Source organism: Lampetra fluviatilis, chromosome 67, assembly GCF_964198595.1.
Source record: "Lampetra fluviatilis chromosome 67, kcLamFluv1.1, whole genome shotgun sequence".
Taxonomy (NCBI): Eukaryota; Metazoa; Chordata; class Hyperoartia; order Petromyzontiformes; family Petromyzontidae; genus Lampetra; species Lampetra fluviatilis.
This window is the reverse complement of record NC_136341.1, coordinates 32,311-58,757: the sequence shown is the minus strand read 5'-3', so window position 1 is coordinate 58,757 and position 26,447 is coordinate 32,311. Positions and strand designations below refer to the sequence as shown.

The 26,447-nt window shown below is 53.6% G+C and overlaps 1 protein-coding gene across 3 annotated transcripts in view; it reads left to right on the top strand.

The window, feature by feature from the left end:
• The window catches only part of LOC144952352 (cyclic AMP-dependent transcription factor ATF-6 beta-like), a 57,289-nt gene extending 31,183 nt beyond the window's left edge, over nt 1–26,106 (top strand). For 2 of the 3 annotated variants that reach the window (XM_078882727.1, XM_078882729.1), the window contains exons 13-16: nt 3,354–3,421; nt 6,160–6,274; nt 6,694–6,781; nt 11,733–12,561. In XM_078882727.1, the coding sequence (XP_078738853.1) occupies nt 3,354–3,421; nt 6,160–6,274; nt 6,694–6,781; nt 11,733–11,932 (471 nt within the window). In that variant the 3' untranslated portion in view covers nt 11,933–12,561. Of the gene's footprint in view, nt 1–3,353; nt 3,422–6,159; nt 6,275–6,693; nt 6,782–11,732; nt 12,562–26,002 lie in introns of those variants that run through there. The other variant, XM_078882728.1, reaches the window with a different exon arrangement.
• Nucleotides 26,107–26,447: the final 341 nt, after the last annotated feature.

The following is a 26,447-nucleotide window of genomic DNA, read 5'->3' as shown; positions in this document are numbered from 1 at the left end:
AACTCTCCACTCTCTCCACTACTGCCCCATCACCGATTGGGAGTTGTGGGGGTGAAGTGTCCGATGGTACAAAATACCCAGGCAGGTGCTTAGTTTTGGTGGGGCTGATGGTAAGGCCCCACCTCTTAGTGGCATGCTCCAGTCTCAGCGGCAGCATCTCCAACTCTTCTTCTGAATGAGCAGCTATTACCAAATCATCGGCATGCATAACGTGGTTGACCAATAGGGAGCCATCCCTTGATCGCACCCGGGCGTCGATCAGCCTCCCATTATATCTGTACCAAATGGAAATTCCCCCGGTACAGCTATTGAAGGCTTCACGAACTACGAGGTCAAAATAGATGTTAAATAATGTGGGAGCCAGAGGACATCCCTGTCGCACCCCAAGGTGTACAGGGAAAGGCTCTGACTCCCGGCCACGTAGTTTTACCCGGGCCCGCTCACCATCATGAAGGTCCTTAATGATCGTTAGCAGAGGGTCAGGGACTCCGAAAGCACGAAGAACAACCCAGAGCCCAGGCCTACTGATGGTATTATAGGCATTGACCAGGTCAATAAAGCAGAGATGTAAGTCTTGTTGGAATTCCCTACACCTCTGCTGTAGCAGATGGACAGAAAATATGGCATCTGTGCAGTACCGCCCTTTCCTGAAACCGCATTGGGGCTCCGCAAGCCTCTCCTCAGCGTGCCTAGCAAGGCAATGTTGAATAATCCTTGCCAGGACCTTTCCCGGCACACTGAGGAGTGAGATGCCCCTGTAGTTATTAAAGTCTGTGCGGTCCCGCTTCTTAAAGAGGGGGACCACCAGGGTATCCTTCCAATCCTGCGGAACCCGTTCAGTGGTCGTGACTGTTGTTATGATGTCATATAGGGCAGTCTGTGCACAAACGCCACCCTCCCTCAGCATTTCGCCTGGGAGATCATCTCTGCCCGGTGCCTTTCCTGGTCTCAGACTCTGGATCGCCTTCAGTACTTCCTCAACAGATGGCACCTCAGCCAGCCACTCACAGGGGGTGACCTCTTCCAATATTTGAGGCACCACAGCCTCAGCAGGGTTATCCCCACTTTGTGCCATGATGTTTTCCTGGCTGAGGAATTTCCCCTCCCCCAGGACCTCACAGAAATGCTCAGCAAATCTGCAAACCTGTTCCTGGGGGTCGGAGATTGGATCACCGTTTTTTCCCCTAATGATGGTAATAGGTGTGGCGCTGCAGGTTACTTTTTTGATGGAGTTAAATAATGATTGGTGATCGCTGGCCACTGAGGCAGACTCTATCTCCTCAGCAACCCGCGACCACCACCCATCCTTGCAGCGCCTCACGGCTCTCCGAACCTCCGAGCGAAGGCTGCGGTAAACCTCCTCATTCTCTGACGTGGGATGCTGTAGCCGATGAGAGTGGGCCTGTCGCTTTTTCTCAACTAACCTGAACACCTCCTCTGTCAGCCAGGCTTTCTGGGGAGGTCTGGACCGCGTACCCGAAGCAGCCATTGCAGCTACATGAGTCACAGTCCTAAACCTCGCCCATTTACCCTCGACATCAGTAGGAGTAGGGGACGATGCCAACCCCAGCTGCAAGCGATGATGAAATTCTCGCTTGCAACTTTCATCAGCTAACTGAGACCAGGCCACTTTTGGTTGGAATGGGGTCCTGGGTGTACACCCACCACCGGAGTGGAAGAATGGCAGGCGCATCTTACAGATATCTCGTCGATGGTCAGAGGGCAGATCAGCTCCACGGTAGGTCCTGGTGTCAAGGACATGGGCTCGCATCTGCTGTTCCATCACTATGTAGTCCAACAGATGTTCTTGCTTGGACCCGGCATGTATCCATGATGTGGTGTGGATGCGCTGATGCCGGAAGAGCGTGTTGGTAATTACAGGCCCATGGGCTGCACAAAAATCTAGCAGCCTCCTACAGTTGTTATTGAGCTGATCTGGCCCATGCCTTCCAATCACTCCAGACCAGGTGCCAGCATCATGACCAACTCGGGCATTGAAGTCACCCAACAAGATGACTCTGTCTCGAGTGGCCACTTTAGCCAGCACCTGTGACAGGAGGTCATAGAAGGCATCTGACTCATCGGCTTTGCCTGCATCCCTCCATGGATGTTCGTCTTCGGTGGGGGCATAAGTAACCACGACCACCACTCCTCGCCTCCGGTTGATGGGAAGGCGAGCCCAAAGTATCCTGGGGATTACAGCTTCCCACACCTCACCGCCACGCTCCCTCGCCCCCTTCATTCTTTTGTTCCGAAGAAGAGCCACACCCTGTTGTTTGGCAGTCTCCTGCCCCGAGTGGAGGACTGTCCACCCCTCATGGTGGTAGGAACCAGAACCGGTCCACCGGACCTCCTGAATGCCACAGAGATCCAGGCGGTACCGGTCCAGCTCCCGACAAAGGAGTGGCAGCCTCTCCTCTGCAGTGAGCGTTCGAACATTCCACGTGGCCATCCGTAGTGGTTTTTCGTTGTTTCTGGAGGAGCCCCGAGGGTGAATATTCAATCTCCTGGCTCCGCCAATTGGGTTTTGGCCAGGAGACCTCATAGAAGCCTGTCCCCCCGGGGCCTCCGGCACAAGCTTATTTGTTACAAATTTATGTTTAATTCGTAGTTTAGTGGTAATGAATTGAGGGTGGAGGGGTTACCAGCCCCTCGCACCCGTCCAGAGCCCCCGTTTAGCCACTATGGTGGTCGCAGACGCCATAAGGGGAGAGGCCAATGGGCATTGGCCCCCCCCCCACAGCGCTGTCCATGACTCACTCACACGCACTCACTCACACGCACTCACACGCACTCACACGCACTCACTCACACGCACTCACTCACACGCACTCACTCACACGCACTGACTCACATGCACTCACTCACACACACTCACACTCACTCACACGCACTGACTCAAACGCAACTCACACACACTCTCACTCACAAACTCACTCACTCACTCGCACTCACTCACACGCACTCACTCACACGCACTCACTCACACGCACTCACTCACTCACACGCACTCACTCACACGCACTCACTTGCACTCACTCGCACACACGTACTCACTCACTCACTCTCAGTCACACGCACTCACGCACACACTCGCACGCACTCACTCACATGCACTCACTCGCACGCACTCACTTGCACGCACTCACACGCACTCACTCACACGCACTCACTCACACGCACTCACTCACACGCGCTGACTTACACGCACTCACTCTCACTCACTCACACGCTCACACACACACTCACACACACTCACACACTCACACACACAATCACTCTCACTCACTCACGCGCACTCTGACAGGGGGGTCACTCGTTGTGTGTGCGCGCCACTGTCCGTGTCCCCGCAGAGGAGGTCTCAGCGCCGCTCCCCCCCACTCATCCCCCCCACGGCCCCCACCGACAACAGCGCAGAGAGGTACCCCTGCATACATACGACATACTATCTACATACTACTTGCATACATACTACATACTACCTACATACTACCTACATACTACTTACATATGTAATGGGTTCCGGAGACACTTGTAGAGGTAACTTCTTTATTACGATACAACACTCCAAAAGTCCTGATACTCTGTTACAGCCTAGGGACACAGCCTAGGGACACAGCCTAGGGACACGGCCAGCGGCCTAGGGACACAGCCTTCTCCTAGCGTGCCTGACACTGGCTACGCTATGGGGTCCTCCGGCTACAATTACCCTAGGGGAGGCTACCTGACCCGACCCAGCCAAGGTGCGGGTCTAGACTCTGGCTTCCTCGGAACTCGCCCTTACAAGGACGTAGAGCCGGGAGTCCCACCACTGGCCCGCACAGCGTCCCGGCCCTTACAAGGACAAGCGGGGTGAGGGGGTCCAGGGTCCTCAGCTGGCTTGTCTTGGGTCTTGAGCTGCGACTGGCCCCCAATCGGCTGGGGAGCAGCCCTTTTATCCCTCTTGCCCATCGAGGGGTGGGGTTGCGTGGGATCCAGATCCCCCGCAGCCCCCCGCTGGTGGCCCCAAGGGGCTCAGCTGTCTGGGTTGTCTGGGATCCTGAGGCCCGGCGCTGAGGGCTTAGCTGCCTAGGATCCTAGAGCCCCCAGCAGCCCCCCCCCCTCTTGGGCTGGCACAGTGGCCCCTCCCCTAGGGGTCCGAGGTACCTGCAGATGGGCCCTATCCACCACTGCCGGTAAGTGTGGCCCATCTACGGCACTACACATACATACTACATACATACTACTTAAATACTACCTACATACTACATACTACTTACATACTACATACTACCTACATACCTACTTACTCTCCTTACCAATATACCAGCCTACCCCCTACCAGCCTACCTCTACCCTGTTACCCCTCTACCCCTCTACCAACCTCCTCCCACACTCCCTACCAACCGAGAGCAGTGAGGACATGTTACCTCCCTCGCCTGGTATGCAGAAGGTTTTGGGATCGATCCCGACCCTGACGATGCCTGCTGCTGCTGTTGTATATTTGGAGTGTGCGTGTCTCTGTCATCATCACGGTGGCTAGGAGATGTTAACTACCTCGCCTGGTCTCCAGGAGGGCGTGGGTTCAATCCCGACCCTGACGATGCCTACTGCTGCTGCTGTATCTTTGGAGTCTGCGTCTCTCTCTCATCATCACGGTGGCTAGGAGATGTTAACTACCTCGCCTGGTCTACAGGAGGTCGTGGGTTCGAACCCCGACCCTGACGATGCCTGCTGCTGCTGGCTGTATCTTTGGAGTCTGCGTCTCTCTCTCATCATCACGGTGGCTCGGAGATGTTAACTATCTCGCCTAGTCTGCAGGAGGTCGTGGGTTCGAACCCCAACCCTGACGATGCCTGCTGCTGGCTGTATCTTTGGAGTCTGCGTCTCTCTCTCATCATCACGGTGGCTAGGAGATGTTAACTACCTCGCCTGGTCTGCAGGAGGTTGTGGGTTCGATCCCGGCCCCGACGATGCCTGCTGATGTATATTTGGAGTCTGCGTCTCTCTCTCCCTGTGGTCGCATGGATTTTTCTCCAGGTCCTTCGGTTTTAGAGTATTTGGTTGCTGCTATAAATGTCCACATGATGACAAGCCACTTGGTTGAGCTCATCTCCCTTCCGATATTAGGAAGCCACTGGAGCTGTGCACTTTTAAATAATCAACGAGATCGAAAACTCATTTCTTTAGAACTGCTTTTTTGTTTAGTTTGTTATCCTTCCCCTGCACCTCCAGTTAGCACAGTTGGCTACTTACGGTGCGAAAGAAGTTCAACATGGAGAAAAACACATGCAGACTCACATACTCACTGACCCACCCTCCGATGAGCACGGTTGGCTACACATGGTGCGAAAGTTCAACCAATATTACCAATAACTGCCATTCGCCACTAAGTGGCGGTGACGTCACCAATGCGCCTGTGCCGGGCCAGGTGCACTTTGAGGTCACGTGAAGTGTCGAAGGTTCTCTGGAATGAGCTCATGGAACAGACCCTGCAGGTGCCATGGGTTGACTGACTGAGATGACTGGTAGATGCACACCAGCTGTACCCCCTACTGTGGCAGCTTGCTGCTTTTTATCTGCCCAGCGCTCCGCTCGTTGTGAGCGTCGCTCTTCTGCCCTCCGCTGTTGCTGGAGGCTGACTTTCTCCAACTGCCCAGTAGCCGCGTCATGAGCCTCCTCCTGCAGAAGTTCAACACAAAGACAAAGATCCCCCATACAGCCTTACAGACTGTTGGGCAAGTGCTGTTAGCGAGTAGCACCTATGAAGGCCGGCACGGCACACCGAGGGGGTGGGTGGCCACCTTTGTCTCCCTAGTGGCGATGTTTGCACATCACACCAGGTACTTATTTGAGACCGAGTAGACCAAGGAGAGGCCCAGGACCAGTTCAAATGATCATCACTGGTGTTGGTCGTGAGTGGGAATCGAACTCGGGTCTCTGCCGCTACACCACCACTCCCCCCACACACACACATTCACGCACACTAACACGTACACACAGTCACACACACACTAACACTTACGTACATTCACACACACACACTAATACGTACACACATTCACACACACACTAACACGTACACACACACAAATACATCATTTGTGATAGCTCAGTGGAGGGAGGGCCCTTGCACACAGAGGCCACCAGCGTGGCCTTGGTATCTCGTGGCTTGCCCAGGGCGCTGTCCAGCCAGCTGCAGGTGCCGGGCGAGTGGCGCTGGCGCCAATCCTGGGACTTCCTGGAGCTGATTGGACGCCGGGACGACACCTTCTACGTGGTCTCCTTCCGACGGGTGAACCTCCCGACCAGCGGCACGGGGACCACGCTGATGCTGCTGTGGCTACAGTCACACTAGACGTTCGGTTGTACGGTCGTGCTTCTTTACTGGTGGACAGTGATACAGTCACTCCATCCTACTGGCGTACAGTCGTACAGTCATGTCGTTCGACTGGCGTACAGTCGTACAGTCACGATAGCACAGTCGCATTGTCGTACACTCACCCATCCATACAGTGTCATTGTGTTTCTTTACATCACGTTCTATTGCATTGTTGTCGTGTTGCAATGTTGTGTTATTGTGTTGTCGTCTTGCAGTTGTTGTGTTGTGCTTGTTGTGTTGTTGTCGTGTTGTAATGTTGTATTGTGCTTGTGTTGTTGTCGAGTTGTTGTGTTGTGCTCACAATCGTGTTGTTGTTGTCATGTTGTGTCCAGGACCACCTGCTTCTCCCGGCCCGCGCTCACAACCACACACGGAGGCCACGCATGTCGCTCCTCATGCCCGCCATGGCCCAGCACAACGGTGATGCTCGCACGGTCACACGCACGATCACATGCACGGTCACACAACAACAACCATCATGAAGGTCCCTAATGATCGTGAGCAGAGGGTCAGGGACTCCGAAAGCACGAAGAACAACCCAGAGCCCAGGCCTACTGATGGTATCATAGGCCTTGACCAGGTCAATAAAGCTGAGATGTAGGTCTTGTTGGAATTTCCTACACCTCTGCTGTAGCAGACTGACAGAAAATATGGCATCTGTGCAGGACCGCTCTTTCCTGAAACCGCATTGGGGCTCCGCAAGCCTTTCCTCAACGTGCGTAGCAAGGCGATGTTGAATAATCCTTGCCAGGACCTTTCCCGGCACACTGAGGAGTGAGATGCCCCTGTAGTTGTTACAGTCTGTGCGGTCCCCCTTCTTAAATAGGGGGACCACTAGGGCATCTTTCCAATCCTGCGGAACCCGTCCAGTGGTCCAGACTTTTGTTATTATGTCATGTAGGGCAGTCTGTGCACAAACGCCACCCTCCCTCAGCATTTCACTTGGGAGATCATCTCTGCCCGGTGCCTTTCCTGGTCTCAGATTCCGGATCGCCTTCAGTACTTCCTCAACAGATGGCACCTCAGCCAGCCACTCACAGGGGGTGACTTCTTCCTCCAATATTTGAGGAACCGCAGCCTCAGCAGGGTCGTCCCCACTTTGTTCCACGTTGTTTTCCTGGCTGAGGGATTTCCCCTCCGCCAGGACCTCACAGAAATGCTCAGCAAATCTGAAAACCTGTTTCTGGAGTAGTTCAATCTTAATTTTAGAACTTTCGTGACTGCAGGAATTATTATTTGGTTCTTTCGGTTAAGTCACGTCTAAAGATAAAATAATAAATTAAATTAAATAATAGAATACGACGTTTCGATTGCAACACAAGCAATCATCATCAGGTATAATGAAATAGTGACATAATATCTAACCATAAAACTATAGACAGACATATTAGCAGACAGATATCACCAAGATACATACATAGCGAGAGCAACACAGGTAACAGAGAGGGGTGATCGTCTCTGTGGGGTGGCCTTAAATAGACAGAGGGGGGGCAGAGGCAGAGAGAGGGAGGGGGGTTAGAGAAAAAGTTAGCATATCAATGAGTGGTCAACAAAACGTGGTGCTGCAAGTACGATGACACGGCAAGCAAGCCTGAAAATCAGGAGAAAGACACACTAAAATTAAATAACCTAGTATAACCTAGTAAAAAATTTCGATATTTTACTAGGTTATTTAATTTTAGTGTGTCTTTCTCCTGATTTTCAGGCTTGCTTGCCGTGTCATCGTACTTGCAGCACCACGTTTTGTTGACCACTCATTGATATGCTAATTTTTTCTCTAACCCCCCTCCCTCTCTCTGCCTCCGCCCCCCCTCTGTCTATTTAAGGCCACCCCACAGAGACGATCACCCCTCTCTGTTACCTGTGTTGCTCTCGCTATGTATGTATCTTAGTGATATCTGTCTGCTAATATGTCTGTCTATAGTTTTCTGGTTAGATATTATGTCGCTATTTCATTATACCTGATGATGATTGCTTGTGTTGCAATCGAAACGTCGTATTCTATTATTTAATTTATTATTTTATCTTTAGACGTGACTTAACCGAAAGAACCAAATAATAACTGTTTCTGGAGGTCGGAGATTGGATCACGGTTTTTTCCCCTAATGATGGAAATAGGTGTGGCGCTGCAGGTTACTTTTTTGATGGAGTTAAATAGTGATTTGTGATCGCGAGCCACTGAGGCAGACTCCATCTCCTCAGCAACCCGCGAACACCACCCATCCTTGCAGCGCCTCATGGCTCTCCGAACCTCCGAGCGAAGTCTGCGGTAAGCCTCCTCATTCTCTGACGTGGGATGCTGTAGACGATTAGAGTGGGCCTGTCGCTTTTTCTCAACCATCCTGAACACTTCCTCTGTCAGCCAGGGTCTCTGGGGAGGTCTGGACCGCGTACCCAAAGCAGCCATTGCAGCTGCATGAGTTACAGTCCTAAACCTCGCCCATTTACCCTCGACATCAGGAGGAGTTGGGGGATGCCAACCCCAGCTGCAAGCGATGATGAAATTCTCAATTGCAACTTTCATCAGCTAACTGAGACCAGAACACCTTAGGTTGGAATGGGGTCCTGGGTGTACACCCACCACCGGAGTGGAAGAATGGCAGGCGCATCTTACAGATATCTCGTCGATGGTCAGAGGGCAGATCAGCTCCACGGTAGGTCCTGGTGTCAAGGACATGGGCTCGCATCCGCTGGTCCGTCACTATGTAGTCCAGCAGATGTTCTTGCTTGGACCCAGCATGCATCCATGATGTTGTGTGGATGCGCCGATGCCGGAACAGCATGTTGGTAATTACAAGCCAATGGGCTGCACAAATATCTAGCAGCCTCCTACCGTTGTTATTGTTTAAAGTCACGGCAATTAAGAAACATTTCCCGAAGGCAAAAGTATACGTCAATTAATTCATTGGCAAGATTATGCAATTAACGAAAACGAATGCCTAAAATACTTCTAAACGACCGTATCCATGTAACTCAATGGGCAGTAATGCTTTTTATGATCAGTTTATATTTAACGCACCACCTTGGAATGGCAACCCTTCTTGAAACACAAAGATAACTTTTTGGAACAATCTTATTAGTCCCGATATGCGTGTTATGTGCGTGTGTCTTCTTTGATCAATTCTTTGCGTAAAGCAGACGCCGAGGTTGGGCATTCCTTGTACCAAAAATGTAGTTTGTTCCCTGCAGAGCAGTGAGCGTGTGAGGGTGGGCGTGTCATACAAACGGCTTCGTTCGTCCCTGTCTCGCTTGGGGCGTCGTCTGCAGCTGTTTGTTCGCTGCTGGATGACGAGTCGGCATGACGCTCGCCGTCGTGGTGCGCGATGATTCCGTCGTCAGATAGCGTGCGCAGCTCGTCTGCTGGTCACCGCTCCTCACTCTTGCCTTGGTTCCCAGCTGGTGCTTGTCGGTGTGTGTGGGTCGAACCCACGGCACTCTCGCTGGCGCGGACACTCTTGCTCATGGGCGGCTGGTCAGGCTCTTTCCACTGCTCCGTGCTCTCTCCTTGATCGTGCAGCTGCCAGCTTCACATGGACACCTGCCCTTACTTCAGGGCTGCGCTGGCTCAGGCTCTTTCTCCTGCTGGATGAGCTGAGTCGGCACGACGCTTGTAGCTTGTCCGCTGCCAGCTGACTTTGCTCAGTGGTGCTCAGTGGCGCTGCTGCGTGCTGGCTTAGTCGATGCTTGGTGCTTTCCGCTCTTTCTCGAGGTTGATTGCTTGACGTTGCTTGTCAGATCAACTCGAGCTGCAGCTGCCCGTGGGAGCTGGCACTCAGTGTAGAATAACTTTGAGCGATACTTCTTCTGTCAGCGCTGAACTCGTACTCGTTGACCCATCGCTACTCGGCAAGCCTCGCCATCCTTGTCTGTCGCTTGCAGTGCTAAACTCTTTGCGTTGACTTCGTAGACTCGTGGCTTCTGCTGTTGCAGCTCGTTGACGATGTGCCAGTCACGGGGGCAGGTTCCCGGAGCCTGCCAATCGCAGCTGCTCGTGGGAGCTGGCACTCGCTCTCAAAATTTGTGAATTGTATTCGCACACCTCTTAAACAACTGTGAAAGCTTAGTACAATACAACTTGTCGCAATCCTTGACTTTGCAAGCGACTCAAAACATCAGGATAAATGTAGAATTAAACTTTCAGCGATACTCTGTCGGTCCATGCCGAACTCGGCACCGAGCATCACCTCGCCCCTCTTCTCTGTGAGACACCACACCCAATGCTAATATCGAGGCCAAGCCCCACAGCCTGCTCCTTTGCAAGACTCCCCGCAGCCTGCTACTTTACAAGACTCTATGTTGCTTGTCGTAGAACTGGTTGCATGATCTGCGTCGTTGGTTATATCCGAAATTCTCTCCCCTCTCTGCGCGTCTCTTGCGAGAGAGGAAAAAAAACAGATGCCCTCTATCACTGTCCTCTCTCCGTGGCCACGCCTGATTGCCCCCCCCTCATCCCTTCATTGACCCCGGGCAGGCTGTTTTCCGTCGAAGTTTATGCTTGTTTGCATCCCCCCCCCCTTCATAGTGTTTGTTATCTTGAGGCCAGACACCCTTCTTACGTATTTGTACCATGTGTTTGTGTCAAATTGTTGTTAGACAAAAGTGGCCGGGGAGGATTTGATTCCATGGAATACATATTATCTGGTCTTGTGTGTGTTGAACCTATTTCTTGTATCTCTTATGAGTTACCCCTGGTCTAATATCTCGTGGTTATTATTGGGTTCATGTTTAACCAAGATTCGTAATGCCCCTCGTTACCACCATTATTCCGAGGGTTTTGCCAAGCTTTGTTATATGTCTTTGTCGCCAGGGATCGGTGTTTTATTTTGGAGTTATATTTGATATCCCGAGGCTGGAGATATAACCAAGCCCTCACTTTCTTGACTGCCAGAATTCACATGGATAGAAAGATACAATACAAAATAATATATGAATTTAATAAGGGTGAAATAAAATAAGTAATAATAAAGCCACTAATATAGACTGCAGTCTATAACGTCGATTTGTTCTTTTTGCTGAGTTTCAAACTTTTACCGTTAACGAAAACCCGAGTTGTAACGTCCGTTTGTCTCTACTATGTGCGTGTTTTTTTATGGCTCTGTTTGTGTGGCGAGGTCATGGCATGCGGTCCTTTGACAATCTGGAGATTTTGCAGATAGTCGTTAGCCTTCCTTTGCCCCGGAGTTTATTATTTAATGGCCTTTTACGACCTCCTGATGCTTGGTGCGGCTTGTGAGGGGTAGCAGAGTGTTGGTTTCATTTATTTAATATAACAAAAAATATTGGCCGAATTATTCTTAATATGAAATAATGGAAAAAGGCCTATATATACAACATGATGACGACGAAGGCGGTTGTTGTTGTTGTGACGTAGACTCGGTGGTCCAGGAGGATGTGGGAGAGTCGATGATGCAGATCGACTGCGAGGTGACCAACACGCGGCTGCTCCACGCGAAGACGCGGACCACACCCTCCTCCTCACCACCCTCCTCAGCATCCTCCTCACCACCACCCTCCTCACCGCCACCCTCGTCGTCATCGTCGTCGCTGCACACGGCACGCGGACGAGGATGAGCCAATCGGAGACGAGCGGGGTCCGACACACACAGCCAATCATATTCGAGACATGCAGCCAATCGGAGACAAGACACGCAGCCAATCAGATACAAGACATGCAGCCAATCAGATACAAGACATGCAGCCAATCATTTTCCAGACATGCAGCCAATCGGAGACAATACACGCAACCAATCAGATTTGAGACATGCAGCCAATCAGAGATAGTGGTGCTCCGTGAGGCGACTGCAGGGGGTCTGTTGACCCCTGGTGCTCCGCGCGGCTACTGCAGGGCGAGTCCACGGAAAAGAAAAATGAGAACATCCTCACCAAGGAAACGTACAAACATTTCCTTGGAAAATCATGCGGCAAATCACCCGACCATGGATCACACACAGCAGCCATCGTCGCACCCGTTCCCCCGCCTTCCCCCTTCCCCTCTCCTTCCTACGCGCTGTAGACTCATACCCTGGTCTCCGGAGCTCCCTCAACCTGTGTGACACAACAATGAAGTTGAAGCTTGAGATTATCATACTCTTAGTTCATTCGGTAAAGTCACGTAGGTAAAAATGAAATTAAAATTAATAAAAATAAAACAATAAATATCACGACGTTTCGGAGGCAACACAAGCTTCCGTCTTCAGGTGAAACCGTCACAGCAAAATATATTTACCTTATATAGTGGTTAAGGGGGGAGGAGCCAGGAAGGGCAGCGGGGGAGGAGGAGTCGGGAAGGGCAGCGGGGGAGGAGGAGTCACAACTCCTCCTCCCCCGCTGCCCTTCCTGGCTCCTCCCCCCTTAACCACTATATAAGGTAAATATATTTTGCTGTGACGGTTTCACCTGAAGACGGAAGCTTGTGTTGCCTCCGAAACGTCGTGATTTTTATTGTTTTATTTTTATTAGTTTTAATTTCATTTTTACCTACGTGACTTTACCGAAAGAACTAAGAGTATGAATCCTTGCAGTCACGAAAGCTTCAAATCTAGAACTTGAGATTATCCACATCTGCCAAATGTGAAATAGAGACTCATATATTTACGAACGAGTTGGGTTCCAGAGGTCTGTTTGTAAGTCGATTTGTTTGTGAGTCCAACTTTAATCATGTCTATTCCAAACATGGTGTACGACATGTACACTAAACACGGGGAATGGCTTTAATAGTTGTATAATCTCCTGTAGATGCCACTGGTTCTTCATGTTCTGCAGATGTAGATACCACTGGTTCTTCATGTTCTATAGATATAGATACCAATGGTTCGTCATGTTCTGCAGATGTAGATACCACTGGTTATTCATGTACTGCAGATGTAGATACCACTGGTTCTTCATGTTCTGCAGATGTAGAAACCAATGGTTCTTCATGTTTTGCAGATGTAGATACCACTGGTTCTTCATGTTCTGTAGATATAGATACCAATGGTTCGTCATGTTCTGCAGATGTAGATACCACTGGTTATTCATGTTCTGCAGATGTAGATACCACTGGTTCTTCATGTTCTGCAGATGTAGAAACCAATGGTTCTTCATGTTTTGCAGATGTAGATACCACTGGTTCTTTAAGTTCTGCAGATGTAAATGCCACCACCACCATTTATTGCGCGGTGGTGGAACTTACGACTCTCGGTCCGAACGGGCAACTGGACATATGGACAGGTTTGTTCGTATCTCTGAAAGTTCGTAAGTAGCGGAGTCTCTTGTACATTTTTTTACGATATTACAATTTACGATCACATCATTGGGACAGCCTGACAGATGCCTCCCTACTGGCTGCGAATTCTCGCTCTCAAATCCTCAGGGAAACAGAGTTGCCTCTGTGCCGCACAGAAGCAGCTGCCACTGGGGGTGCCCCCTAGGCTAAAAAATAAACACCCAGTACAGTCAGTTCTGCTATTGCGCGTTGCTTCCTTCAAGTGAATTGGATGATACAACGCGATGAATGTATTCAGGGAAAGCATTTTTTTTATATAACGCGGATGCCAATTGAATACGTAATACGATCGAGTGAATGGAACTACGTCGCAGTGCGAGTAAGAATAAAGCGGTGGTATGTACGGCTGCTGCCTCGGCATAGCATCGTCATCGCAAGAGGATGCTGCTGGATGCAGCTTATGGACGCTACCTGCCACCACACGCCTCGGTCTTTGTTCGGGCCCTGCGTTACACCATCGTCTCCCGCGTTATCGTGGACTCTGCTTTACCCGCCTATATCGATTATTATTATTAATTATAACGCGGTGTTCTTCAGGAACGCAACTACCTGAGTGTGGAGAGGTAGTGTCGTGGTTAGCGCTACCCTGTTCTACAAACCCGGCGACCCGAGTTCGATTTCCGCTCACGGCCAACACCAGTGACGATTATCTGAACTGATCCTGGGCCTCCCCTAGGTCGACTCAGCCTCAAATGAGTACCTGGTGTGGTGTGTAAACATCGCTACTGGGGAGACAAAGGTGGTCCGGCGTGGTGCTGGCCACCTACCCCCTTGTGTATCAGAGTACCGGCCTTCATAGGTGCTACTCGCTAACAGCACTTGCCCAACAGTCTGTAAGGCTGTATGGGGGATCTTTGTCGTTGCAAATCTTCTGTTTTGTACTCTCCGTCATGGAGATCCTTTTTTCCCACGCCACAACCGAGCCGTAGCCAAGCCGGCCACCCAGCATGGCCAGGGGGGCAGGGGGGCGCTAGCCGTAGTTTTTCCACTGCGGAGGCCAGTCGATGTCGTGACTCGGTGCGCCGAGTCGTTAGCCCAGCCACCCCTCCCCCCCCTTCCTGACCCTGCTTTGCCCCCAGCCAAACTCGGACTTCTTCTAAGGGTGGTAGCAGCTACAGTAGCAGCGGCGTAATTGTCGCGGTTCAGTTCTGGCATGGCTCGGATGCACCAGTGGGCAAACCAACACTTGTACCGTGCTGGCCCTGCACTGGCTCGGGTGTGACCAAGGGGAAAACCACCATCTGTACTGTGCTGGTGTAATGTAGTAACTCGGCGGGAGACGACTTCACGGGGAGCACACTCTTTTATTTTACCAAACTCGTTCACAGGTGACTAACACCCACTTAGTATCTCGGGTGACAAACACCCACTTAGCTACCCTGGCGACTAACGCCCTCTTAGCTACCCTGGCGACTAACGCCCACTGAGCTATTCGGGTGACTAACACCCTCTTAGCTACCCTGGCGACTAACGCCCTCTTAGCTACCCTGGCGACTAACGCCCACTGAGCTATTCTGGCGACTAACGCCCACTGAGCTATTCGGGTGACAACCACCCTCTTAGCTACCCTGGCGACTAACGCCCTCTTAGCTACCCTGGCGACTAACGCCCACTGAGCTATTCTGGCGACTAACGCCCACTGAGCTAATCGGGTGACAAACACCCACTTAGCTACCCTGGCGACTAACGCCCTCTTAGCTACCCTGGCGACTAACGCCCACTGAGCTATTCTGGCGACTAACGCCCACTGAGCTATTCGGGTGACAAACACCCTCTTAGCTACCCTGGCGACTAACGTCCTCTTAGCTACCCTGGCGACTAACGCCCACTGAGCTATTCTGGCGACTAACGCCCACTGAGCTATTCGGGTGACAAACACCCACTTAGCTACCCTGGCGACTAACGCCCTCTTAGCTACCCTGGCGACTAACGCCCACTGAGCTATTCGGGACACTCCCTGCCCGGGGTGTCCGTCTTGACTGTGGGTCCCCAGCCCGACCCACGTGGGCGTCGGACCCCGGGTCCCACAGTCTCGCCTCCGAGCCACACAGGGCCCCGGTCCCCACAAGGACGGCGGGACTAGGGGTCTCGGGGCACCTGGTCTTCAGCTCCGTCTTCTGGTCTTCAACTGGGTAACTCTCCCCGAGTGCTCTCGCGCGTCCCCCTTTATACCCCACCTGCGGACGTCGCTGCGAGCACCCATCCTATTCGACCAATCACTGGGCGCTGGCTACGATCCTGTTTTCCCACATCTCAGCGTGCCTCAGCACCCACGCCGCGCCGCCCCGTCATCTGTCACTCCCGGCGCGCGCGTCCACACCACGCCTACAACGCGTGCCCAACCCCGCACCCCGCGCCGCCCCGTGATCCATCACTGTCACAGTCGGCGCACGTCAACACCACCACTACACTGGCACCACTCTGGCTCAGGTGTGCCATTGGAAAAGGGGCACGTGAGATGCATCCGCGCGGTTGTGTTTGTACGAGGCGGGGGGGGGGAGGTCTGGACCGATTCCCTGGCGCTGTGCTCATCACGGTTGTTGGTATTTAACAAGTGAGCAAGCTTGTCATTATTTATGCCGGTCGGGTGGCCCCTTGCCGCGGCGACCTGACTCTGCGACCGGGAGAGGGGCGCGCCCATCGCCGGGCTCTATGCCGCAAAGACACGGCTCTCTCTCATGATGCTCGAGAAATAAAACCGCATGCGTGGACGCTCGGACACCCTCGTTTGTCGCTCGTGGAAATATTCAGCCCACACCGTCGCCATGTTCAGTAAAGGTGTATTCATTAGATGACCCACGGGTAACGTCCCCGGTCATACGGCCAGGTAACTCACCGCGGCTGCAGCCCTCCACAACAAGAACTCCCCTCGCCTTGCTCTCTCCCCCTTTTAATAATAACTAGCTTTTACACCTTGCGTTGCTCTGGCCAATTTTTTTTCTAAAATATTAAAAATCTAAAATGTCCCCCTCACTCCCACCGAAGGCGTGTGACTTTGCATGGGCCGTCCCCCATCAAAGGCATGTGACTTGGTCTGGCCGTGCACGCGTAATAAATAAATAAAAAGACAGTGCAAAAAAATTGCACTAAATCACTAATTTAACTTATTACATGTTTAAGGATGTGAAAAAGGAATAGCGCTTGCTCACGGGCGGGGCTTACGGCATGGTACCTGGCTATTTTTATTTAACATAAACCCCACCGTTGGAGACCCAAATCCTTTGCAAGCGCGCGAACACACAAAGCCACAAACCGACAAACATTTTTTTACTTTTATACATATAGATAGAAGATTAACATTGATCTGTAAGGCGCCTTGTAAGAATAAGGATAAAGGAAAGGTGAAGAGAGACAGAGAAGCTAAATAGAATAAACGGACTTCAGGAGACATAGTTTTAAGATAAGACTTAAATATATCCACATTTGTCGGATTAACGAATTTCCAGCAGCAGGGAATTCCACGGCCATGGCACAGATGCAGGAAGTTGCCGCGCACCCCAGGAACGCGACCGAGATCGAGATTTGCGCAGTAGGGTGGAGTCTGCAGATCTCAACGACCTTGAGGGGGTGTACGGATGAATTAACTCATGAATATATGGTGATGCCAGCCCATGCAAAGCTTTAAAAACTAGTAGAAGGCCATACTCTTTGGTTATTTCGGTAAAGTCACATAGGTATAAAATAAATTAAATCACGACGTTTCGATTGCAACAAGCAATCATCAGGTAAGAAAATGATTGCTTGTTTTGCAATAGAAACGTAATTTATTTTATTTTATACCTATGTGACTTTACCGAAAGAACCAAAGAGTATGATCCCTGCAGTTAACTTCAAATCTAGATAGTAGCAGGCTCTTAAACTCCACTACTGGTTTCAAGAAGGGGAAGAAATTTGGTCATGTAATGGGGTTTGGGCGAGCACGTTCTTTACCAGTTAACCATTTCCCAGAGCTTTGTGTCCCTGAAGATGACTCGCTGACCAAGCGTGTCCGAGTCTTAATACAGAACTCAGGGCTTTGTGTCCCTGAAGATGAAGTTGGGGGGGGCTCTTCTTACCCCCCCCCAACTCAGCGTCTATATAAGCTCCCAGCTTGACAGGTTCTCATTCTTTACCTGAAGACGGCTGCTTGCGTTGTGGCCGAAACGTCGTGAGAATTGTTTTATTATGTTTTATTTTTATTATTTTATTACTTCCCTTCTACGTGACATTACTGAAAAAAACCAGGAAGATGACTCGCTTACTAAGCGTGTCCGAGTCTTAATACAGAACTCATATCTGCCCAGGGGCTTTTGTCTCAGGTGCCTGCCGAGAGTCTCCCCCCGACACTTGCAGCGCTTGCCGAGCGCCGGCCCAGCGACGCAGAGCGGCCAGCGCAAACTCCAGACAGCAGCGGGCATCGGTGTCGGGGTTGAACCCACGACCTCTTGCATACCAGAGAAGGGAATGAACACAGTGGTGTGACTGTACAACAACACAGCGGTGATGTGCTGCTGCTGAAGCTGCTGAAGCAGCACATCACCGTTTGTTCGCGACGTCACAACACAATCACATTCACTGTGCCGGGTGGAGAAGAGGTGCACGACACAACGTTGTGCTCGGGCGGCGATCCAAACCCCAAAAATTTCCACGGAGAAGAACGACTGCGAGTCGGGAGTAGAGCGAGGGTGGTGTTATACCGGAGACGAGAGGGAGGCCACAGAGACCAATAAGTAGCACACCTATTACTAAACTATTGTAAGGGTGTCAGGGGAAGGATTCCCACTAATAGGAGGGTTAGTGGGAGGGGTAATCGAGGAGATATAAGGGGAGAATGGGCAGGAAGAAGGGGCCTTTGGCGGGAACGAGATTGGGACGGCTGGGGTCAGGTGTGGATGGGAGAAAATGATTAAAAGACGAACCCCCTGCAATCTTGTGTCGGCTCTCCTTTACATCTGGTGGCAGCGGTGGGATTTACAATGGCTACGAAGAAGAATCCCCGCGGAAAAGAGCCAAGGGAAGAGGAAGCATGGGCCGGGGATCCTTCCCATCCTGGGCAACAAGGGGGCCTTCTACCAGAATCAGCAGCAAGGGGCCCGGATCGCCTGGAGGACCCTATGGAGGACCGCATGGCCCGCGTGGAGAGGGCACTCCAGGAGCTACTGCAGAGGCTCCCTATGGGGGGCCCGCCGGCACCGGGACCCCCACGCGTACCACGGGAGGAGAGGTCACGGGACCCGGAGGCCGACCAGCCAGCCGGGCAGGAGCCGCAACCAACCTCGTCACGCTAGCCTCCGTCGCTCCCGCCAAAACCCCCAGGGCTAAACACCCAACACGGAGAGCAGGTGGCAGGATGGGTGCGTCGACTGGGGCCCGTCGACAAGTTCGTGGCCGAGGGAGGAGATTGGGAGGCGTTTGTCTGCCGATTGGAGGCTGCCTTCCACGCTCTCGAGTGGTCAGATGAAGAGGCATTATGAGCGTTTAATCTGTTCTGGACGACGATGCGCTCTCCTCTTACACCTCCCTTCCCTCGCACAGCAAGACCACGCTACAGGCGGCCTACGAGGCTTTGGGGGAGATCTGCCCAGCTGAAGGAGCCTTTAAACGATTCCAGGACCGCCAGCGAGGGGCTAGAGAATCCCCTTTAGCCTACAGGGGTGCACTGCTCGTGTTGGCGAGGAGGGCTTTCCCTCGCCTGACTTAAAAAGTGCTCGAGGACCTCGTGGTCGAGCACCTCATCGCCTACGCTTGCCGCGCTGGCGTTGTAATGCCCGTGGTGACGCCGGGGGAACACACCTCGCTGTGGGCTGAACAGGTCATGGGCCGGGCGCCACCCGTGGGCCAGGTGGCGGGCGTGGCGGGGGGGAACAGCTGAGCCGTTGCCGTGGCGCTACTGGGTCCAGCGACACCAACCGCCGAACCTGCACCATCGCCGCAGGCTGCCTGTGGGGCAGCTGGGAACGGACTCCCGACATCCGAGCCAAAGCCATCACTGCGGGAGGTGTACGCGGCGATCTGGGAGCTGGCGGGAGCAGAGAGACCAGGGGCGCGACCAGCCGCCGCGTCACTGGAAGCCGCCTCTACAACACCGCGCCGAGCCACCCCGACGGAACGCCCTGTGGGTCTGCCACCGTTGTGGTCGAGAGGGGCATGTGGCGAGGGGGTGCCGCACGGAGCCGGAGGCTGCCAACCCCACCTGGAACCCGCCGGGGCCGAACACTGACAGGATCCAGGCGAGTGACGCCTCTTGGTCGGGCCGACCAGGACAGTGGGGCCCCGGGCCCCACTGTCCTGGTCAGAAGGGGATCGCGCCGGGGCCGGGGACCGCGCCGGGGCTGGGGATCGCGTCGCGGACTGCGATCGCGTCGCGGACTGCGATCGCGTCACGACCGGAAGCAAACGGACGTGACGTCGTGGCCCGAAGTGACGATGCAGCCGGAAGTGGTGTCGTGGACCGCGCCGGGAATCACATCGGGGCCAGGAACCGCGCCGGGAATCGCACCGGGGCCGGGAACCGCGCCGGGGATCATGCCGAGGCCGGAAGTGACGTCGCGGCCAGACGTGCCGTCGCGGGCGGGCGTGGTTTCGCGGGTGGACGTGACGTCGCAACCGGAAGTGACGTCACTAGTTACCTGCGACGCCGGCGAGTTGCCAGGGGCAACGGCCCCTGGGCTGAGGCAGCACACACAATTGCCGTTGCGCCCTGGAGCAGTTCCACGCCCCGCCTCACCATCGCTTTGCGCCGGAGCGAGACAGGACCAGGGGGACCACACCATGAAGGGGGCCCACGCCCCCGTGACAAAGGAAGGGGAGAAGGGATGGGCTCACGGGAAGGCCCACCCCCCAATCCCCACCACCCACTACAATGGGGGGGCCCCTCCACACCACAAGGGGGGCCCATCCTACGTCACCAAGGGGGGGGCAATTTGCACCACATAGAGAGCCCAGCCCGCACCCCAGGGGGAAGCCCACACTATGTAACAAGGGCGCATTCACCGTGCTGCGACACACTCCAAAGGGGGGGGGGCCCATCCTACGTCACCAAAGGGGGGCAATTTGCACCACATGGGGAGCCCAGCCCACACCCTAGGGGGGAGCCCACACCATGTAACAAGGGCGCATTCACCCGGCTGCGACGCACTCCAAAGGGGGGAACCCCATCTTCGGTCCATTCACATCCATCCCCCATCATTTCACCATGCACCGCAGGATAACTAGACGCCGCCTGGTCAGTGGCCGGACTCAGCCACACAATGGAGGAAGCTGGCAAGGCGGGCGGTAGCGACCATGTCAGGAACCTCGGTCCTGGTTGGTGAAATCGCGGGAGTGTCAGCACGTATCTTGGTTGACATGGGGACATCAGCCACGATCATCTCGAGCACCATGCACGAGATGCTGCCAGATAAAAACTGACCTTTATCCCCCATCAAGACGACATTCATTGCAGAAAATGGAGGCAGCATGGGCTTCCTGGGCCAGGTTGAAGCCCCGATACAGATTGGGCAGCTTTCGGTAGCAGGACCCATCCTTGTCTCCGCAATGTTGCCCGTACAATGCCTGTTGGGGACGGACTTTCTGAGTCGGATGCCAATGAAAATCGATCTGGCCAATGGGCGGGTGGAAGTCCAGGGAACGCATCTCCATTTCCTGAAGGCGGAGGGGGCCGGCCGGGGTGTACCCTACGTGCAGGCTCTGGTCAGTAAGTCTGTCTCCATTTCCCCGGCAGCCCAGATGCTGATTCCGCTGCGATATCGGTCCTCCCTCGTGACAGCCCGGCCGGACTCACCCATGCTGGTGTCTCCGGCATCAGCTGCCACGGATCGCCATGCACTGGTGGGAGCCGAAACTATTGTCCAGAGGAACCAGCATCTGTTCATTCAGGTGCTGAACACCTCCAATAGGCAGCATCAGCCAGTCCGAGGACAGAGGGGACGAATCGTGGATGGACCAGCTGGCGGGGCCTGAGCCGGGATTGCCGCCCGACCAGAAACACCAGCTGCACTCGTTATTGCATGAGTTCTCGGACGTGTTCAGCCGGGGACCGTTCGACCTAGGACACACAAATCTGTCGCAGCACCACATCAACACGGGTGACGCCGCACCCCTGCGCCAAAAAATATATAGAATGAGCCCGATGGAAAAAGGGCACATTCAACAAGCGGTGCAGGAGATGCTGCGGGCCGACATAATTTCTCCGTCCTCGAGTCTCTGGGGGGCACCGGTGGTCCTATTCAAGAAGTCAGACGGGTCATTGAGATTCTGTGTGGACTTCCTACACCTCAATGCCGTCATGCTGGCCGACGCATATCCCCTACCACATATCGACGACTCATTGGATGCACTGGTGGGAGCAACATTTTTCAGTACGCTGGATTTATTGTCCGGGTTCTGGCAGGTTCCACTAGACGCGGACTCCCGGCCTAAAACAGCGTCCCGGACACCACAGAGCCTGTTCGAGTTCAACTGCCTGCCTATGGGCCTCCAGACTGCGCCGGCGACGTTCCAACGCTTAATGGAGTTGGCCTTAGCAGGCATCCAATGGGAAACGTGCTTCATCTACCTGGATGACATCATTGTCTTCAGCCGATAATTCGAGGAACACATTGACCGATTACGTCAGGTATTCCTGCGGTTCCGGAACGCAAACTTGAAGCTCAAGCCGTCGAAGTGCCACCTTATGCAGTCGTCGGTACGCTACTTGGGCCACGTCATCAGTGAGTCTGGAGTGGCTACAGACCCAGAAAAGATGGCCTGCGTGAGGGCCTGGGCTGTTCCCACAATGGTTCCAGAGGTACGCCAGTTTGTGGGTTTCGTTTCTTACTACCGCCGATTTGTACCCAACTTCGCAACCATTGCCAAGCCCTTGCACGTGTTGACGGCGAAGAACCAGAGGTTTTATTGGGGCCCTCTGGAGGAAGAGGCATTCCAGCAGCTGCGCTCGCGTCTGACAGATGCACCACCATTGACCTTTCCGGATTTTGGCCTCCCATTTATCCTGGACACGGACGCCAGGGATGTGAGCATCGGCAGTGTCTTGTCGCAAGTCCAGCAGGGTCGGGAGGTGGTTATCGCCTACGGTAGTCGCGTGCTTTCATCATCGGAGCAGCGCTACTGCGTCACACGTAGGGAACTCCTGACAGTCGTTCACTTCGTGCAGCAATTTCGACCCTACCTGTATGGTCGCAAATTTACGGTCCGCACTGACCACGCGGCCTTGCAGTATTCGCTCCGCATCGACCAGCCTTAGGGCCAGCTGGCCAGGTGGATAGAGCACCTGCAGGAGTACAGGTACCAAGTGGTGCATCGCAAAAGGACCAGACACGCCAACGCAGACGCATTGTCCCGACTGGCACCCCAGGGCCCTTGTGCATGCACCACAGGCGGGGCACACTGCAAGGAGGTGAGGCCGGAGGGGACGGTCATCACTCCCGTATGCACGGCGGAGGGCACACAGGGTGAGGTCCAGCTGACCAATCACAACCTGGGGCTGACCTTGGACGATTGGAGACGTCTACAGCTGGAGGACGCCCCACTGCGAACGCTACGTGCCTCAGCAGAGGCAGGGGGGAGGAGTACATCGTATGGGAGGAGCTCCTCATGCGATGGGACCTGGCAGGGCGCCGGCGATGCCTGGTAGTTCCGGAGTCACTGCGTCAACAATTGCTGCACCTGGCAGGGCGGAAGACACTGTACACATTACAGGGTCGGTACTTTTGGCCAGGCATGACCGCTGACGTGCACCGATGGGTCGCTACCTGCGTCGAATGTGCGCGGCGAAAGCCGCCACCCCGGGTAAGCCGGGCGCCCCTACAGCCCATTATGGTGACCAGGGTCAACGAATTGGTTGCGCTGGGACCACTGCCGGTAACGTCACGGGGAAATAAATACCTGTTGGTCGGGGTCGAGTACTGCACGAGGTGGCACAGACCATCACCGATGCCTTCGTGGGAAGCTATGTTCTTGATAAGGGGGCACCGGAGCGGTTGCTCACGGATCAGGGCAGGAATTTCTCCTCACGGCTATTGAAGGACGTCTGCTCTATCCTGGGCACTAAAAAGGTCCGAACATCTCCATATCATCCCCAGACCGATAGGATGGTGGAGCGGCTTAACCGCACCATAGCGGCCATGCTGTCCCAAGTGGTGGACGAAAACCACTCCGACTGGGACCTCCACATTCCATCGGTCTTAGCGGCGTATAGGGTGGCCCCGCACGCGGCAACGGGGTTCTCGCCATTTTTCCTGATGTACGGACGGGATCCCGTTCCACCTATTGAGGTGCAGCTGACGGACATTCCCGCAAGAGCTGACGCATGGCCAAAGGCACTAAAGACCTCCATCATTTATTTGAGAGAGGCCCGCCAAGCAGCCGAGGCCGCATCGGCCACGAGCCAAGAGAGTAATGTACGGATACGGGAGAGGACAGTGACAGCCAAGCCCTTTAAAGTCGGGGACCAGGCATGGCTGCACTGAACTCAGGTGCCGGTTGGCCTCTCACCAAAGCTGCACCGACCCTGGAAAGGGCCGGTCGAGGTCATTAAAGCACTCTGACCGCAGTGCGTCTAGGTCCAACTGGGTAAGCGACGATGGTTTGTACACCCCACCTACCTTAAGCCATACATCTCTCCACCACCATCTCCACCATCATCACCGCCAACATCATCATCATCATCATCATCCCTACCCGGGCCAAGGTCGCCGACCACCACGCGCCGACCGGCAGGGGGTTCGGTGCCCTGTGTACCCTTGTCACCGACAGCGCCCCATGTGAGGCCTGATGGGGCGGCGGCACTACCGGGGGCCGCGGGGGCCGGAGAGACAGCGGCACCAGGCAAGGCGACACCGGCGCCACCGAACCAGAGACCGCGACGAGAGGGCCTTCGAAGGAGGGGGTCGCCACGGTCATCTGCTGCCTGTGGATGTCCGGGCTGTTACGGGACGCTGGCTGGAGACCCAGGCAGGCCACGCTATTGATTTTGTTGTGTTATATTGCATTGTATGGTTATGGGGGGGTTAAGGGCTGTTGTCACTGTCAGTGGGGGGAGGCATAGGGAGACTTAAATGGTCCATGAGGGAGGCAGAACCGAGGACGTTTTTTTTTTCTCCGGGGGGGGGGGGGGGGGGTGGGGGTGATGTAGGGGTGTCGGGAGTAGAGCGAGGGTGGTGTTATACCGGAGACGAGAGGGAGGCCACAGAGACCAATAAGTAGCACACCTATTACTAAACTATTGTAGGGGTGTCAGGGGAAGGATTCCCACCAATAGGAGGGTTAGTGGGAGGGGTAATCGAGGAGATATAAGGGGAGAACGGGCGGGAAGAAGGGGCCTTTGGCAGGAATGAGATTGGGACGGCTGGGGACAGGTGTGGATGGGAGAAAAGGATTAAAAGACGAACCCCTTGCAATCTTGTGTCGGCTCTCCTTTACACTATTTTGTACTCGCCCGATCATTGTGCTGCCGGACAGTGGTTGACTGTCCTGGTCGACGCCGTCGGTGCAATGCGGACAGGGTCGTGTCTGGGACGGGTCGTGCGGCAGCCTGGTCGTGAGGGAGAGAGAGAGAGGGGGCCCGAGTGGTGGCATGAGCTGTTACAACTCTGTGGGTTCTCATGAAATTGTCTTTTCCGAGACCAAGGTGCTCTGCAAACCTACTAGCTACCATCAAAGGTTTGTACACGAAGCCATACAAATATACAAACACAGACATAATTTCAACCGTGATGAGGGTTACAAACTGAGTAATCATTGGAAAGATGTGATTAACCATGCAAAAAAGATGTAACTACACTTATTTGGACCATCTTATTTGACAGACAACTATTACAGGTCATTGATAGACAGCCAGTTTGTTGTTTTACCAGTTTTAGTTTTTTACTTGCTTTTCTTTTTTCACACTTTTGTCATGTTTGCCATGTGTTAGTTACAAACCGCACCTCTCCATAACAAAGGCTCAGTCCTATGTTATGCAGTCTACTCTTGGTCTTAAGCCTCACCTTACCATATTAATAAAAGAGTGTGCCATTCCTGGCCCTTCCCCCCTCAACCATTATATATACAGGTATTTCTTGTGATCTCTCATTTACTTGATACAGCTGTCGTGGCTGTGACAGTTCCACCTGAAGACGGAGGCTTGTGTTGCTTCCGAAACGTCGTGAATTTTTAATTTGTCTTATTTTACTTTTATTAATTAAATTTTTTTACCTACATGACTTTACCGAAAAAAACCTAAGTATTATAAGCCAGGTGATCACGAGAAGCGCACAGGAAGATGGGAAATCGGTTCTGATGTTTGCTGTTGCCATTCTTAACCGTGAGATTGACTCGAACTCGGCTCGCCAGGTCCGGAACGTGGTGCGCTATCCGCTATGTGAGCGCCAATGCCTCATCAGTTTTTTCTGTTGCAGTTGTTGCCCCTGCTGCTCGCACCCGTCGCCCTCATCATCGTCCTCCCCGTCGTCGTTGTTGCCCGCGCAGCGACCTGGCATCCCGTCTGGCGGCCGCCTGCAGCGGACATCCCCATACTTCCAGACCCTCACCGTGGCCGACTTGCAGTGCCAGCGCCCCGAGCCGGCCTCCCTGAGCTCGCGGGAGGATCTCGACCACTGGTAAAATGGTCACGGCCGGCCCAAGTTCGAGTGCGCGTCCTCCCTTCTTACAGTTGGCCCAACTCGGAATTGGAGCTGGAGCAAACATCCCCAAGTCAGCAGCCTCTCACAACCGGTGTGACAGTTCAGAACTGGTTTCTACTGCATTGCACATAATACCTGCTTGACGACTCAATGTGCGATCACGGCCACGATGCACCACTCCGCTACTCCTTACGCAATCAACTGGCTCGATCACCTCTAT